The 17,048-nt window shown below is 38.6% G+C and overlaps 1 protein-coding gene across 1 annotated transcript in view; it reads right to left on the reverse strand.

Annotated features, from left to right (window-relative positions):
• Nucleotides 1–3,122: 3,122 nt before the first annotated feature.
• LOC131571517 (transducin-like enhancer protein 4) overlaps nucleotides 3,123–17,048 on the reverse strand; it is a 98,630-nt gene continuing 84,704 nt past the window's right edge. Inside the window, exons 9-21 of the mRNA XM_058824263.1 lie at nucleotides 16,920–17,039; nucleotides 16,312–16,365; nucleotides 15,133–15,285; nucleotides 13,811–13,943; nucleotides 13,342–13,535; nucleotides 13,074–13,150; nucleotides 9,692–9,941; nucleotides 8,359–8,606; nucleotides 7,319–7,466; nucleotides 6,540–6,690; nucleotides 6,137–6,213; nucleotides 4,375–4,528; nucleotides 3,123–3,617 (exon numbers count right to left, since the gene is read on the reverse strand). Coding sequence (XP_058680246.1) covers nucleotides 4,421–4,528; nucleotides 6,137–6,213; nucleotides 6,540–6,690; nucleotides 7,319–7,466; nucleotides 8,359–8,606; nucleotides 9,692–9,941; nucleotides 13,074–13,150; nucleotides 13,342–13,535; nucleotides 13,811–13,943; nucleotides 15,133–15,285; nucleotides 16,312–16,365; nucleotides 16,920–17,039 — 1,713 coding nt within the window. The 3' untranslated portion in view covers nucleotides 3,123–3,617; nucleotides 4,375–4,420. The remainder of the gene's footprint in view (nucleotides 3,618–4,374; nucleotides 4,529–6,136; nucleotides 6,214–6,539; nucleotides 6,691–7,318; nucleotides 7,467–8,358; nucleotides 8,607–9,691; nucleotides 9,942–13,073; nucleotides 13,151–13,341; nucleotides 13,536–13,810; nucleotides 13,944–15,132; nucleotides 15,286–16,311; nucleotides 16,366–16,919; nucleotides 17,040–17,048) is intronic.

Consider the following 17,048-nt stretch of genomic DNA (forward strand, 5'->3'; position numbering starts at 1 on the left):
GTAAGAGTAAGAACATTTATTGGTTTTGACATAAAAATTTCTTGCTGTGCAGTGGAAATGCTGTAGTCCAAATACTGGAAGAAACGTGAAACCTCAAGGGCTATGTTCACTAACTCTTGGTTCAAAAGCAGACGTGGCAGGTGCATTATTTAAGAGCTTGTCAGAGATGATCTTCTACAGCACAGCACTCCAGGATTCATCTCCTGCTATGTCTGGGAAGGGGATTCTCTTGTAAATATATGGCAAGCCCAAACTGCTCATCCCTCTTCAACACCACTGTGGTCACTGCAAAATATTAGTATCAGAAAAGTTCTCCAGTACTGATGGCAACTACCCTCCTACATACCATACCATGTGAGAGCAGTTCTTTTGGATGAGCTATTCAGAGCAAAACTCAAAGTGGCATTCTTCTCAGTAGCTATACTTGATGTTCTAAAGTGTTCTTGTATTCCTGTCTGCAGTGTTAATTTGGTGCCACAAAGAAGTAGTGTATTCAATGTAAATAAGAAACACTGCAAACCAAGTTCTGCTTTAAATTTCTTGAGTCCTGCACATACAGAAACTATTTTATTTTATTTTTTCTATTTTATTTTATATTTTAATTTATTTTAATTTTCTTTCACAACACAAATCCTTGAGAAGCTAATCACATCAGAATTTCAGATGGAATGATCAGAAATAAATAGGGTAGTAACAGAAGAAGTATTTATTTATGCCAAGGCCCTAGCATGTTTTGGTAGAATATTCTCCAGGCATATGTAGACCTGCATAGCTACCTTCCTGTTTCTCCCACACACCTATCAACATTTCAAGAAGGAATTTTATATGTGCTTCAGGTGCCAGAATTCAATGCAATACACAAAATCCAATTTATACTATTCCAGCACAGACTTAAAATCACTCATACATGAAAATCATGGCTGGTAAAGTAAATTTTATTTTCTTTTTATGTAATGGAATAGCTTACAAAATAGGAGAGAGAAATCACTTTTGGCTAAAAACAGAGAAAAATAATCTAAAATTGCATATCTTTAGGAAACACTGGTTTGATAGGAAGCATTCCCATAATGTGTGTGTATACTGGCCAGTCAGAAAATATATAAAAATTAAAAAGAAATATCTTTCTTAATCAATCACCATAGTAAATAATATTTGAGAAGGGAAGAATATAGAGAAAGAGATGGTTGTACCATCTTTGGAGTGTATTTGCCACAAGTGTGTAGCACAAAACACATCTGCATCATAACACTTTACACAAAACTGCTGTGAAGTTGCAAACAAAACTAACTAATGAAAAAAGAAGGTGACCCTATGTATGCATCACAGAAAAACAGAAAGTAGCTGTGTACCATCTTTCACTTGCGCTCAGTCCTGAAGGAGAAAAAATCAGCATGACTACACATTTAACTGCAGTAATCCTGGATTAAAGTATTTGATTCCCACACTGTTTACAAGCCATCATACAAACAGTAATAAGCAGATGTATGGCAGGCTGCTTCAGAAGTATATTACTTGGCTGTCAAAACTAGCTTTGTTACAAATTCAGGTGTATGCAACGTTTAATTCTTTTTGAAGGAATACTTTGTATTAGATGTTTTAAGTTACCTCATGACTGAACTACTACATAAAAACACGACATCCTCTCTGAACGTTAAGCAGGTGACTTCTCTCTTTTTAGTAAATGGTGCACACCCTAGCCTTTTATATTTTTGAATGGCTTTGAAAAGACAAGGTGTCTCCAATATGTTTATAACCAGTAAATTCTATTTCTTCTGACAAGAGTAAATATTAACAGAAGGTATCTGTACCATGTTTACTTTTTTGGAGCATTATCGTATTAAGTAGCACAGAACCTTAGTGTAAGTGAAACATTACATTATTCTGGGGGAAATCTGGTAAACACTTCTCTGTTAACTCTAAGGAACTAATAGCTCTCAGAGCAACTTCCGTCTACATTCTTCTTCATCAACAAGCAATACCTAAAAATTCAGAGTACAAGTAAATGACTTTGTCAACTTACGTCTTGTTTTGACATTTCAAGAAAACCCAAAATATTTCTAAGCTTGGGTTCATGTACCTGCAGCCACCACAGACTGGCATATCATGAAAGGTTTGCATGCTTGGGGATTTCGACCATGCACAGCATCATTTCAGAAATGGGTTACAGAACAACAAAATTCAAATTTTCCTTTGGATTTTTTCCATTTCCTTTTTTTCCTGTTACAGATAGCATAACTCCTCCCTCTATCACCCCTCCCAGCAGTGCATTGCTTAATTTTTCCTAGCTCACTTTAACTTGTGTTTATTAATTTCATGGAAGCTGGCCTACATCCTTGATCGAAACCCAAAAGTCAGTGAGAGAACTCTGTCTGTGAGCATGAACAGACTTCAGGTCTGGATGAGGAAACCCTGGTGTGATGCTGCAGTGCAACATCCCTCCCAAATCCTGCTGAGCTCCACATACTCACTGGGCATGTGGGTAGTAATGGCCCTCAATTTCACTCTCTCCCAAGTTATGGGATAAATATGTCAGATAGGAAACCACAAAACTGGGAAGAGGCAAACTCGTAGGTCACAGGAGAAGTCTGATGCCTCCAAGTGTTCAGAATCAGTGCAGTCAGGTAACCTGAGAAACTGTAAATTCATAGGTTTCACTATCTCAGCTGAAACTCTACATTGTGCTTCAGTGGCAAAACCACAAGTATCTGTAGTGGTATGTTCTGTGACTCAACAGCTGCACGTATGACTGAGATTATCACAAACATGACAATGAGGGAGGGGAAAAAAAAAAGAAAAATCAGCTTAGAAGTTACTTATGTTTAATGCTTAAAAGTCTGAATGCACAAACAATAATCTACCATTATAGAAGTACTGGTGGCCAATACAATGCATTAGAACTATGTACAATGACACAGTTTAGTATCAAAATCTTTCTACAATGTAGAGTATTACGAAACTGTTAATGACATCAAACACTAAGCACTTAAGACACCATTTTTTGCTACCACATTTGGAACTTCAATAAACAGTCCATTTTAACTTGCAGCATCAATCCATTTCTAGTATGAAATTAAGTAATTTTCTACTTATACAATAAGATTTATCTACACGGGTCTCTTGATTTTGATCCATAGCAGCAAAGGCACTGTACATCAGCAGATCCACAGACTTAAAGATTTCTTTTTTAAAGCATTCAAAAAAAAAAAAAAAGTCACAGATCATAGTTTAACAGCAACAACAACAACATAAAAAGATAACACGTTGTCTCTGGCACAATGGCTCAGTCTGCGTCCATCTTAGGGACATCCAATCAAGACTTGGATTGAACTGCTGGCGAACAAAGCAAGTCCTTATCCCAATGAGAATCCATTCCTTTTTGTATGTTGGAATGAGTACTCTTGTAAATCCTACCTCAGAGGTCATTGCTTTTGTAGTTTGTATATTGGTAGGCATCCATTCTTATTTCAGTGCAGTTTCCAAAGAACATATCAAATATTTTTCGTAATCTCTTGTAATTGAAAAATTGCCCAAAGACACATATCCCCATTTTCAAGGAAACATTGCAAAAGTTTCCAGAAGTAACAAAGGTGATTCTTTGAGGCAACTTATTGTACTCTCTACAATATAACAAAGAGAGGTGTTTATATTAAAAAACCTAGCTTGACACCAAAATGCTTTATGTTTATCAACAGAAGAGCATTGAGAACAAATCTGTACACAAGATGCTATATTAACATTGCAAATATATAAATTAGCACATTCTTACTTAAAGTGAATTTAATTTAGATGTGAACTGAATTTGCCATTCATCACAGGCATGTAGATCACTGGCTACAGTTTGCAATTTCCTAAGTTTCCAAGACTGTCTAAAATAGTTAAGATACAGCATCTTCCCACCAAATAATTATACTGTAATAACACTTAGAGGTCTCATCCAAGAACAGGACTAAAAAATATAACAAAGTTTATTTTTTTAAATAGAAACTACAAGTCTATTTAGTGTAATTTTAACTATCTCCTGAACATCCTTCTCCAAGATCCCCAATTTATCCACCTGCAAAAACACAAGTATATGATGCATCTTTCAAACTAAAGCCGGACCAGACAGCTTTATTTAGTCAGTTCATTGTTAGAAAGCCTTCTTTAAACAAAATAAATACCTTACAGCTATAATACATAATTAAAGAGTCAAGGTCACCATTATGTATGCTTATTCCATCTTCTTCCAAGTAGATATCTGACAATTTGGTATCACAAGTTCTTAATGAACATTCACAAATCAATAGTAAGTTAAGAAGGTAAAAATAAATTCTACAACTGTGATGAGCATTTAAGTTTTCTGTTAGAAAGGAAAAAAAAAAAAAAGGAATATACAGCAAAGTGCTAGGAGAAGGAGTTCTGTCTGCATTCAGATTTGTCTCTAATAAATAACTTCATAGACTGTAGCTTTCTTGTCCCCAGAGCCAGTGACAATGTATTTGTCATCCACAGAGATATCACAGCTAAGCACAGATGAGGATTCTTTGGACTACAAGAAAAGAGAAAAGGAAAAAGAAAATTACGTCTTTCCAATTCTTCAATCATGAAGGGCTTGAAGATTAATTGGAAGAATTTATAGATAGGGAATACATGAAAATCTCATTAAAGTATCAGCATCATAACGTCAAAATTTTTTTAAATACTTTTGTTCCACAGAAAGATCTATTTTAAAATAAAGGAGTAGTAGAAAGGGGAGTGAATATTATGGACCTACAGGTAATCTATCAATCAAACAAATAGAAGTAGTCCTTTCTATATACTTTACAAGGAATGAGCATTTACTGATATTTTATGCATTCCGTTTGCATAAAAATGAATGAAAACCCATCTTCTTCCCCTTTCTTTTGTTGTAAACAAGAAATTCACACAGAGAAACACTTCAAAGACCTACCCACCCATAGGTATGAAACAAAGAGACTCCACAGAAATAACTGTATCCCCTCTCACTGCTTCCCCAACACAAGAACCCAAAAGCTTTGCACAAAAGGAATTTACATTATCACAGAGGATGCAAGTAGGAAAAGACCCTTTGGTGGAACAGGATACACAACAGGTGTGTAGGAGCTGGAGGGGACACAGGATACAGCAGGTTGCTGTAGCTCTGTCTCTTCTGGCTTTGCTGTCTGTTCTAAGATTAAGCGTATGCATTGCCACATTCACCTTGCTGTTTCAGTTCACGTTTTCTTTACATTTTATATGTTCACATAATTTTCTGCCTGTTACCACAAGAGCCAAACACTTTCCCAGTCATGCTGTGTTTTGGCAAGGACACCTCTGTTCACTGCACTAGAAGTTTACTTACCTACTCCTCAGTAAGAAAGCTGTACTGGAGTTTTGAACACCATTTTCAAGAGGGATATGCTCTTGTTAGGATGATTAGAAATGAATAGCCTCTATGAGGAAAACCTAGACCCTACCTTTCTCATGTCAAGGTAAACAGCACTGTCTCCAAAAGTGGAGACATGGTAGGCATCCCGACACATGAGACTAGTCATTTAAACCACAGCCATTTAACTGTTAAATTCAATAAAAATATTCCCAACCTAGAAGTACCTGCAGGTGAAATAATAGAAAGACATGCCAAAAATCCCACTTTCTATAGTGGCACTGAAATGCCATTAAAACTGGGCACAGAGGGACTATAGATAGGCTACATCTTCCATTACACTTCAGTGGGACCCTCTGTATCTCTTCAGTTTTCAGCTCAGGAGTCTGCTGAATAATACATCTCATCCAAGAAAAACACACATGTTGAATATGACTTCCACTGGTTTAGTTATACTTTGGACCTTCAGTGGCTGTTCACCTAACGACATGACTTGGGTTATTGTATTCCACGAATATGCAGAAGAAGGTGAGAAAGAATGGTATTAAGAACAATTTTAGACTAAAGGGCTACTTTACTGAAAGAGTTGAATTAGTGAAATAGTAGAAAGGACAAAATTATTTCTTTCCCTAATTACAAACAATTTCTTCAAGGACTACAGTAATTAGCTGCATTTCCACCTGAAAACTCCTTAGGCTACTGACACACCTAAGATGTGCAGCTCTACTGCACTGTGATGTCTGTGAGAAACAGCTTCTAGGAGATTATTACCTGGAATATACTGGCTCCATAAGGTGTTCTCCAAGCATTAAGAAGATTATCTTTTCCAGTGCTTACAAACCATTTGCCTGCAACAGATTGTTTAAATGTTATTGCTGCATTTTGTTTTCAAGGAATACGTCTCCAGAATCAGAGGATCATAACAAAGCATTCACACATATCCAAAGAACAGTAACATTTTCACCTGGTTGCAGTACGATGTTCCATCACTAAACAGGCAGTACATAAAAAAAGGCAGACAGATAGAATTTCTAAAATAGCCTTAATACTTAAATTTAATACCAAATTTTTAACTATACTCTGTCGTTTAATAACTATATAACACTTTCATTTAAAGGTAACCTTGAATCAGTTTCTCGTGAAGGAAAAAACTGATTTAGAATGATTTGCTTACCACAGTGAGCAAACTTGAGTGACAACACACAGCTCTCATGAAGATGCAGCTGGTATTTGTCCGGCTTAGTAACATGCAGCACCTCGACATTGCTGTTCTCCATTCCTACTGCCAACCACTCACCAGTTGGACAATAGCCCAGTGAGAAGATCTGTAATTAGCACAGCACATGCTTCAATCAGTAAAAGAATGAGCTTGAGATATTCAAAACTGACCCTTGCTACTCTGTTAGCACTATGCAAACTCACTTTTTTGGTCTACTGCAGTTTTAAAAACATGATAATCCAATTACTACAGTAATCAAGATAAATTAGTTCATGCAAACACAGCTGCAAATCTATGTTATTAAATGTTATTAAAACTGCAATGGTGAAGTACTGAATCAAACTATGAAGCTAATGTCCAATTTATCTGACAGTATTTAGAAATAGTTTTGCAAAACAGTTTTGAACCTGAATCTACGGAAACGGGAAGAGATTGCAGAGAGGAATATTTTAATCTGGCACTTGTTTTATAAAACTGAATCTTGGTTACTCCCATGGGAGAGGCACTAATCTGTCAAAGTCATAATCCAGATCGACACTTAGCTTCCACAAGAAAAAAACCCAAAGAACAAAAACTACAGTATGGAATATGAGATTAACTGAAAAATTCTTTGGAATTCTCTTTGAGACTGCTTTTTTGCTTATAAAGGAGAAAAAAAAATTTAAAAAGTGCTTGCTTGTTTTCAAAAACCATGAGAAAATTTTGTTAACATGCCAAAAGTTCTGAGACTGAACCTGTGATGTGAAGTCATGTTGCTGTAGCTGTCTCCCTTCTCTGAGATCCCAGGATCTGACTGTATTGTCCAGACCTCCTGTCCATAATTTGGTGCCATCATTAGAAATGTCAATACAGCTCGCTCCATCTGTGTGGCCCTGAAATTGCCTGAAAATATAAAAAGAAGATCAGCAAATTCTGAGCAAAAATACAAATACCTTCTTTCAGTCCCTGAATTGTAACTTAGATTCCAACAGCAATCCCCGATGAATACAAACTCTAAGACAATCATGTGAGTTTTTTAATGAATTGATGGTGCCATCAAGCCAGACAACTAATGTGATTTCAAAAAAAAACACTTTAAGAGTCAGGTACTCTGAAAATTTTTGCTGCTGACTGTGTGATACCCACTAGTCAACTTACAATAGTCATTCCCCCCATTAGACTGTAGCATGATCAGCAAAACTACCTTAGTTTAAGAAAAACGTGCAGGCCATTGAAGTTAAAAAAAGAGCAGTCTAAATGGTAACATCAGGTAATAAAAGCTTGACTTTCATGCAACACTGATATTACATGCAACGACATATACACAGTGCAGTGCACAGAGAAACTCTGTGTGGCCAGCTCTTAACATACTGTCTATCAGTGTCGAGAACCAATCCTTACTCCTGAGGGGCTAAGTCTGTAGTGCAGTAATTTACACATATCTTTACCCAAGACATATTCACTCGTTCTCTGATTAAAGAAATTAGTGTGAGAGCAGCGTACTGCATGGAAACAGAAAAAAATAATTTGTTCAAGGAATCTACAGCAGTACTGACACCAACAGATATTTAGGGAATTAGTTATGTGCTGATCAAAAGCCTGGAACTATGGAACTCTCAAAACCTATAAATAATCCTATAGACTTTTGTCAAGGTATTTCCATGGCTATGCTGAACAACAAAATACTGGAAGCATCTATGCATGGAGAAAATAGAATATATAATGTGCAAAAGCACATTTACGGCTGTGCCGTAATAATTCTTCACAACCTGATGATCCAGTTTGGCCGACCTACCTTACTAAAGTCTGGTTATGCAGATCCCACACTGCAATGTTGCCATCACTACAGCAAGAGAAGCAGACCTTGGAATCAGGGCTGATAGCTAGGGCATAGCAAGCTGGAGCAGAAGATGTCAGCTCTGCTTTGATGCGAGGAGTTGGAGCTGCCAGGTCCCAAATGGATAACGTGCTGGCTTCCCCGCCAACAATCAGGGTGCGGCCGTCAGGGAGCAATCTGCAGGAACGGATGTAGTTGTCTCTGTTCTGTGGAGACAGAAGCCATCAAGAGATTACTCATGAGGAAAGAAAACAGCATTAACATGAGAGCAAAAATCCATAAAAGTATTGTATTCCCTCCTGGTTTTAATGAGCCATTTATACTTATGACAATGATAAAGTGTATTAATGCCAGAAAATTACATGACATTAGGGAAGTACTTCAACTTGATCTACAAAATTCAGTAGTGAGAGATATTTAATCTTAATTAGCATCAAAATGCAAAGACCTGAACCCAGCCCAAAACAATTCAGGATAGCTGAATTTGACAGCTGGTTTAGAAAGTTGTATTTTCATACTCTGTTTATTTCAGCACATTAACCTCTCAGCATGAGGGAGTACCAAATTCCCTGCACACTTTACCCCTTCCCATTCCAGTGAGACTTGCTGCCACCATCTAGGAGATGTCAGAGGAAAATATTTAGGCAATTTTCTTCACTTGTGTAGCAACTTGTGTAGCAATTAATTATAAGTCTACACGTGCTACACAGTTCTCATTTTACTGCCTCTGTAACAAACAGCAGCATCTTAGCAAGAACTGGTAAATGACAAGAGAAAAGCTGCTAACAATAGTTCATCTTGTTAGGACATTCAAATAATTTGTGAATAGCACTCATGGATATTTTTAATTGCCACATTAAGACAGGTCAATGCATTTGTACACAGACACAGATACAAAATACGTGACAGAATCCCCAAATAGTCTCAGAGAATACAGCTGCAAGACAGCAATTTTTAGCATGATCGGGTATCAACAAGCTGTAAGATTGCCAGCAAATGTCAAAGTTTATAAACAATATTTGCTGTGCTGTCTTTGATCTTTCCTCCCACAACAATTTTAGGATATTAAAAATGTTTTGATTCTTTGCAGGGGAAAAAACCCACAAGTATGGTGAAGAACATACTTCAACCTCAGTTCTAATAGAAACAACAAAATTACAAATGCAATACCGGCCTGTGATACCATGACAGAAATCAAATACCCACTTGCCCTTTATATCTTAGTGCTATCACTGCAATCTTAACACAACGTCCTATCTTCTTTCAGCGTCATATGCTGCAGTTCACCTACCAGGCAGTCCAGCTGAGAGACGGGGCTCTTGTTGCCAGGGTGGCTGATGTCCCAAACCTTGACACACCCCTTCCCACCCGTGTACACGTGTCTCGTGGGGTTGCTGATGGTAACTGCACACACAACTTCCCCATGGTTCAGGGTGTTGATCTGACGGGCATGGCGAGGGATTCCTGGACCGATGAGGGCATCAGGAGGGAAAGGAACTGGCTGCATCTGACCATCTGCACTTACATGAAATGAGTATGCTCTGAGGGGAAAAAAATTAAGGAGAAGATTTAAAGAGTTTTACTTCAAGGCTGTTTAGGAAAACAGAATCAAAGATGTGCTTCCTCTGGCAGGTATTCAGGTTGTGCCCTCAGCTCAATTTTTTTCATAGATATTTCACAGAATATTCTGAGCTGGAAGGGACCCTCAAGGATCATCGAGTCTGACCCTTAAGTGAGTGGCCATAGGGGGACTGAACACATCACCTTGGTGTTATTAGCACCATGCGCTACTCAACTGGAAACTATCAGATATTTTAATCACATAAGGAAAAAGCATTTACTTATCTGTAGCATGACCCTCCAAGCACATAGGCGCTCAGCTTTTAATGTGGAAAGTCAAGCACCAATCAAATGAGCTTTTACAACTCACATTATGATGATTTCTGGCATGAGTGAGGCTATATGACACCACTCTTAACTTTGGATGGGGATATCACAGCACGCAGAGAAGGGAAGGAAGGTTGGGTCAGGGCCCTCTGGAAGACAGAAATAGTTGGCTGGTTGCTGCCAGAGCACGGTGGGTAGCTGCGTGCCAGGGGACATTTGGCTCCTCGCTTTACTGACTCGTATGTGGCAGCTTCAGCTGAACTGCTGCCAATCTGTCCTGAATGTACTGTGGGCCCCAGGCCCCTTGAGCAAAACTGCTCAGCACTGTACCTAAGGGTGCAGTGAAACTTCCACCAACACTGAGGAGTTAAGTCCTCAAGGCATGGTTGCTGACAGCTGACATGTCAGACCAGCTAAAATGCACTGCAATAGAATTTTTTGTTTTGTGGCTTCTTTTGGGGTTGGGCTTTTTGGTTGTGGTTTTGTTTTTTTTTTTTGTTTTTTTTTTTTTTTTTTTTTTTGTTGACTCAACACAACTGCTACAAATCCCAATTTCTCTTGCCAAAATCAGACCTCTCACTGCGAAAAAATCTGTTCTGTGATTGCCACTTATGCCACCTGTGAATAACCTATCAACAGCTTTATCTCAAAGTATATTCCAGGGAGAACAGTTAGGTTGTGAAATTGCCTTGTTCTGAGATGTTACCTGATACAGCACATCTATTACAAGAGCACAAAATTTTTAAGAGGGTTTACCTATACATATCAAGGTATGCTTAATGGAAGGCTTTCCTTTTCTTAGACCTAAAATTTCATCATAATGCTTGTAAAAAAATCCATTGTCAGAATGGTGGAATGAGAAGACCTCACAAAGAAAGTGTTTTATGAGAGTACTTTGTAAGTTTACTTCCTTAATTGATAATACCAAGTGACTAAAGAAGGCAGTATTCACAATTAAACTACTGAATTTGTCATTTAAGATTCACAAGGCGCTAGATCAATAATTTTCAGAGAAACAAAATGCATTAGCGATATACTTTTATATACTATCTTTCAGTATTTATATACTGTACAATGCTGAGGAGTTGATACAATACTGAAGTGAAAAGAGAGTTATTAGGGGCTAGATCCCAAATGTACCATATGCTGCCCATTTCATTTCAGGACACTAAACATTGCAGAGAATTTACATAAATTTCCCTCTAAAGTAAAAATGGAGTAGATGAGAAAATAACAGTCCTGGAAGATGTGACAACTATCACACTCAGGACAGAGAAAAGTCAATATAATCATGCTGAAAGAACCACAGATTTTAAAAGTTTCAAGCCCTCTGGTAGAGAAATGACAGCTATATTTAAACGTTTAAATAGACATCAACAGAGCAACAACATTTAAAAATCTTGGAGATAAACCAGAATTGAAGTGATTTGATTTCGGTTTGCCTCATGTTTTATTCCTCTCAATTTTAACAGAAGAAAGATGTGAGCAGGGACGTCTCTGAACCCCTGCAATTGCCATTTCTCTCACCACAGCAAGCAAAATCTAGTAGATCTAGAGACACTTCTTTCCAGGTGACTGACTCCATCAGGGATGAACTTAAACCCAGCGAGCATTTGAACATTACATCAATACATTTCTTAGAGCCCACTGTATATAATGGATGAAGATCTGTGCCCTAAAGAATTTTTAATGCCAGCAGCTGGTCTGCAAGCTGCTGTACACATCAATTTCCATACCCGCCTTGTGCATTCACCAAACAGGGTGGCACAACTAGCAGAAAAGTACATTAAGGTGGTTACCAGTGTGTGACGCCTGAGAGATCTGGACCTGGCTCATGATTTGTGTGACATGGGTACACCAGGAGCTACGGGCACCAGACCTGACCACTTGTCACCATATGTTGTTGATGCTGTGTGTCTGCAAGCTCACTGGCAGGTAAGCATATGCATTTACTCACACAAATCCAGGTGTATGGCTAATCTTAACCACATCTACACAAAAGCATTCACATGTAAAAGAGCTTTAGAAGGACTGGCACCAACACCCCTTGACCACCAAACTTTCCAGTTTGAACAGATCAGAATCTCCCAGAAATGTGACGAGGAAGGAGAACTGGATGAAATTTAAAGAAAATCTGGACCAATATGATGCCAGTTTGTATACCTGCTTTGGTTAGTTTTTCTCCTCTCTACCTCAAAAGGAATGTGGGCTGAGAGTTCTTTATCTCTATAATCTTTCTTCCAAGGCTCACAACACAAAAAGCCTGCTACAGCAGGTCACACTATACAGGTCAGTTTCATCAAGGATGAATCTCAATATTATCATAAAATAATTCTTTCCAGTATTTCCAATCAAAAAAACATTTCAGTATTCCTTTCTCTGCACACAGCTGTAAGCTTTCAAGTAATTGCAAGGCTTTTGTGAACAAAGAAATATTTTTTTTAAACTGGGAAGCAGAGTAGAGTAGAAATGGAAAGCTGGGATCTCATTCCAGCTTGCATTTCCATAAACAACCAACCAGTCAAATTTGAAGTTCATCTCCTTTTTCCATTTATTTCTGTCTCCTCTACTTAGTATCACCCAGTCCATGTCAACTGCTTTAGTCTTCAAAACAAATTCACAAATGCAACTTTAAGATTACACAGTGATTCTCCTGCTCTTGCTGAATAGCTATACTTATTTCTATTCACACAATAGTTTTCAGTAGCTAAGGGGAATTCCAACCAGCAAGGGAACATGACTTCCAACAGATGACTCACTTTTAAAGCTGAATGTTTGATACTCACGGTTTTCCTCCTGGGATGCCTGTGAGATTAGGAGGGATGCCTGGGACTCGCATGTGATGATGTGGATCAAAACCAACCTGTAGTTTTCCCCAAGCAAAACAAAAAAGGTGTATTAAAGTAGGAGTTAGGCAAAGGAAGAGTGTTTAATTCATGTTCTCCATAGCATACTCCCCAAACCACAAAATGAGTGAAGCAGAGTTAACCCCACAGGCCTTCTATTTAATACAAACAGGTCTCAATACTAAATGCACTAACAGCAAACACTTACCACGGGAGATCGCCCGTAAGCTGCTGCTGCTGCTGCGGCGGCAGCTGCTGCGCTCATTTGAGGGGAAATATTGTGTAGACCAGCATAGGCAGCTCCAGGGCTGGTCAGCTCCCCGTTCATACCAGCATGTGGCACAATACCAAATGGAGTAGGGTAAGGACACGGTACTGCCATAGGTGTCCTTAAACCTGAAGCTATAAGAAGAGGGGGGGAAAGTGAGAAGTCACAAAGGCATTCTAGAGCCACCACATGAAAACATGAGTTTGGAAAATTGCAAAATACCTCACAAATAACCCAAACCAACCAGCCAGTCAGCCAAGGAAAGCCACTTAACACTGTTTTACAGTGCGGAAGAACCAGCTCAGCACCCAGTTTAAGCATCTGTACTGCACTGACTTGCCATTAGAGATTTAAAGGGAATCTGACAAGGCCAGACTGCTTCACGCCACCAAAATACATGGACACTAACCTATCGGGTCCACACCTGGGGGTTTGCCGGGCACTGGCCTCAGTCCGGGAGTGGAGTTGCTGCCTGGAGTTGGAGCATCGGTCCGTGGAGTTGGGGTATTTGATTTAGACACAGGAGTGGTAGATTTCTCATTCTAATCACCAAAAAGGAAAAAGGAAGGCAGTTCGTAAACAATTTTGTCTTTATAGCTAGTGATTAGTGATATTAGTGATATTTAGCTTCTGGGTTTGGATTTCAACGGTCCCTGGCAATGAAGACAAGACAAAGACACTGAAAAAGACAGAATGGCTTTGAACATTAACCACAGCCTTCACTGCTTTTCTCATCAGGAGAATCTGTATGATTCAGAATGAGGTAAATGACTGAAAATCATTTCCCTCTGACAATTGGCAGCATATGTGAAATCAGTCAGTGGTCTCACTATGCTCATGGACCTGTTTCCATTATAATTTTCTGTGAGGGATGGACAAGAAGAGTAGGAAAAAAATCCCCAAACTGACCAACTACTCATATCCAAGTGTGGTGCTAGAAACACAGGATGAAGACAGTGACGGCTATAAAGTCAGGAACTGTGCAGTGCTGCTCTTCTGACAGGCTCGTTCATCAGACACACCACTGATTCCCAGGCCTGAACCTGTCATTCCATCACCATTCCTGAGCACTATATTCACTTTAAGCTTTCTTTTTATTTATTTTATTTCTTTAAATAATTGCATACCCTGCCCTGTGAAGAACTGGGAGGGGAATTACTGTGCAGCTCAGGTAATGATTAACTGTGGCCACAAGCAGGAAAGGAAAGAACACTCCTTGCAGGCAGCTCTTTTCTTTTGCATTTTGATTTGCGATGCCAGTCAAGGAAGGCTCTTGTAAATGACAGATTACTTTTTAGATAGAAAATAAAAATTATTGTTGTTGTATATAGCCTGGTAATTCAAACAAAGCTAACAACCAAATCACATCCAAGCAGGGAACTGAATTTGCAATAAAGTACAGCACAGGAAAACAGCTCAAGAAACCTCTGTGTACTTTTATTTACTCTCAGAATAACAGTTCTTCATATGGGGGCAGAGAAAAATATCTCTCAGAACACCACATCTATCATCTACTCATACCACCAGTGAAAATAACCTCTTCCTACCCCAAAAAAAGACTGTGGACTTCCTATTAGACTCCCTTGAAAAGATAAATTAAACTAATACTAAATTCATGCTTCACAGTGCTTTATTGACAGCTGTGGAAATACAAATTGTGTCCAGACAGAAGTCCGGTAAGCATGTATTTCAGCCTATGATTAGGGGTCAGAAGCATTTTGTCGCACTTACAAGGCTAAGTTCTTTGGATTTGGAGGAAGGAGTACTGCTAGAGGATGCAATGGATGCCGGACTAATTGGTGCATCTTTTTTCAGCAGTCGAGTCTTGTCCAAGCCATTCTCCCGTGGAGAGTGTGCTGGGCTCCCACGGGGAGAAGAAGGATCCTAAATATCACGAACATGGGTTAGCATAAAAACTTCATAGTAGCCACTAGTTCTTGTCTTGAGCAGTCCTCTGATGCTTCAAGTTTAGCTTTCATATTTTCCAGATTCTTTAGTGCATTAGTATACAACTCTGAACTCCATATACAGTGTCTGCAAGTTCTTCTCACAGTTTAGTCAGACAAAACAATCCTTTCCCAGCCTGAGAACCAAGGACACCATTCCAGCCTCAGGCCCAAAAGATGTTAAAAACAGCAAACTGAGGAGAGCAGTCTGGGAGGATGGGACTTCATAACCTGAAGCTGTAATTGCACAATTAACCCCAATATGTAAATAGACCAAAACTTATAAAAAGTGTCAAAACTCGTGACCAGTTATCCATCTTGGGTCCATCTTGGGTGCAGCCCTGGCCAGGCTCTTGTACTGCCTAAGATGTATTCTTTGAAGGCCTTTTAATACCTAGTTTATTCCTTTAAGTCTGTCTAACCTCTGTTCTAGGCAGCCTCTCAAGGCATCATCTCAATTTGGAATGAAGATCTGTCATAGGAAGTCACACATTCCTTCCATTCTTAATTGATTTAGTTGATCCAATTGTAAAATTGAGAGGGATAATGAAGGACAATTTGGTTTTTTAAAAAAATCTCTTAAAATTTGATGCCATTAAACCATGAAAAATAATGCCAAAAATCTATGGATATTGAAATAGGCAAGTAAATCTCTTTCTACAAGTGACAGATTAAAAAGATTTGATGCATTTGGCAGACCTGATAAGGTTCACATGTGAAGTCATGGCCAAAGTGAAAGAAAAGACAGACACTCTCACAAGCTTTGTAGAAGTACTTACAACCCTGCAGAAGTAAATGCTTCAGATCTGATTTGTATTCTAAAGAAAGAGGATACAACTGGATTCTGTCAGGCATTTCAAGTTCAAATGCCATAATCCTATTCATAAAACCAATATGCACACAAACCACTGAAGATACCCCCACCACCATTTCTCTAAGGCTGAAAAAACACCATTTTGAATACCTCATTGGAAACGTCAACTACCAAGTTGTCATCGCTCTTTTCACCATCGCTGTCCTGCAATGACAAATCACAATGTGTTAAAAAAATTTATTTCATATGCCAGTGTCTCTTGATAACTATAAAAACAAAGGAAATCTGCTCACAAATCTGCAGTATTCACTTTATGTGGTTATACAATTAACATCTTTCAGACATCTACAGGGCTTCTGCTTAGCAGGCTGCCACAACTACAGCAATCATGCCAGTTTTCGAATTGGTGGAGAAGGACATAGGGTGAAAATCTTCATCCAAAGTGGCACTGCACTATAGAGTGGAGTCAAGATAGACTTCATTGACAAGTCCCAGCCTAACTAAAGCTCAGCACCATTGTCACACAATTTCCAGGTGCTTGGTATTTATATGGTTAAAAACAGTATCAATCATCGGCACCAAAATGTTAAATTCAGCAGAGACACTAGAGGTAGGCAGCAAAAACCAGTTAAAATTTGACTCTCTTTTTAAAATCAGCTTTTGACCCTCTTTTTAAAATTAGCTATGCAGCAGAAGCCAGGTGAAACTACAGAGGAACACTGAAGTTCAACAATGCACAATGTAGACAATCTACTCACATAACGAGCTGCTATTTCCTTCTCTTCTGTTTTCTGTTTTTTACTATCTGAAGAATAATCTGTTGAATTTCTGTGCTTTTCTGCTGTTCTGAAACTGGCTGAGGGAGATACAGAAGAGCTCTGTAGTCC

This window comes from Ammospiza caudacuta, chromosome Z (assembly GCF_027887145.1).
Source record: "Ammospiza caudacuta isolate bAmmCau1 chromosome Z, bAmmCau1.pri, whole genome shotgun sequence".
In the NCBI taxonomy this organism is placed as follows: Eukaryota; Metazoa; Chordata; class Aves; order Passeriformes; family Passerellidae; genus Ammospiza; species Ammospiza caudacuta.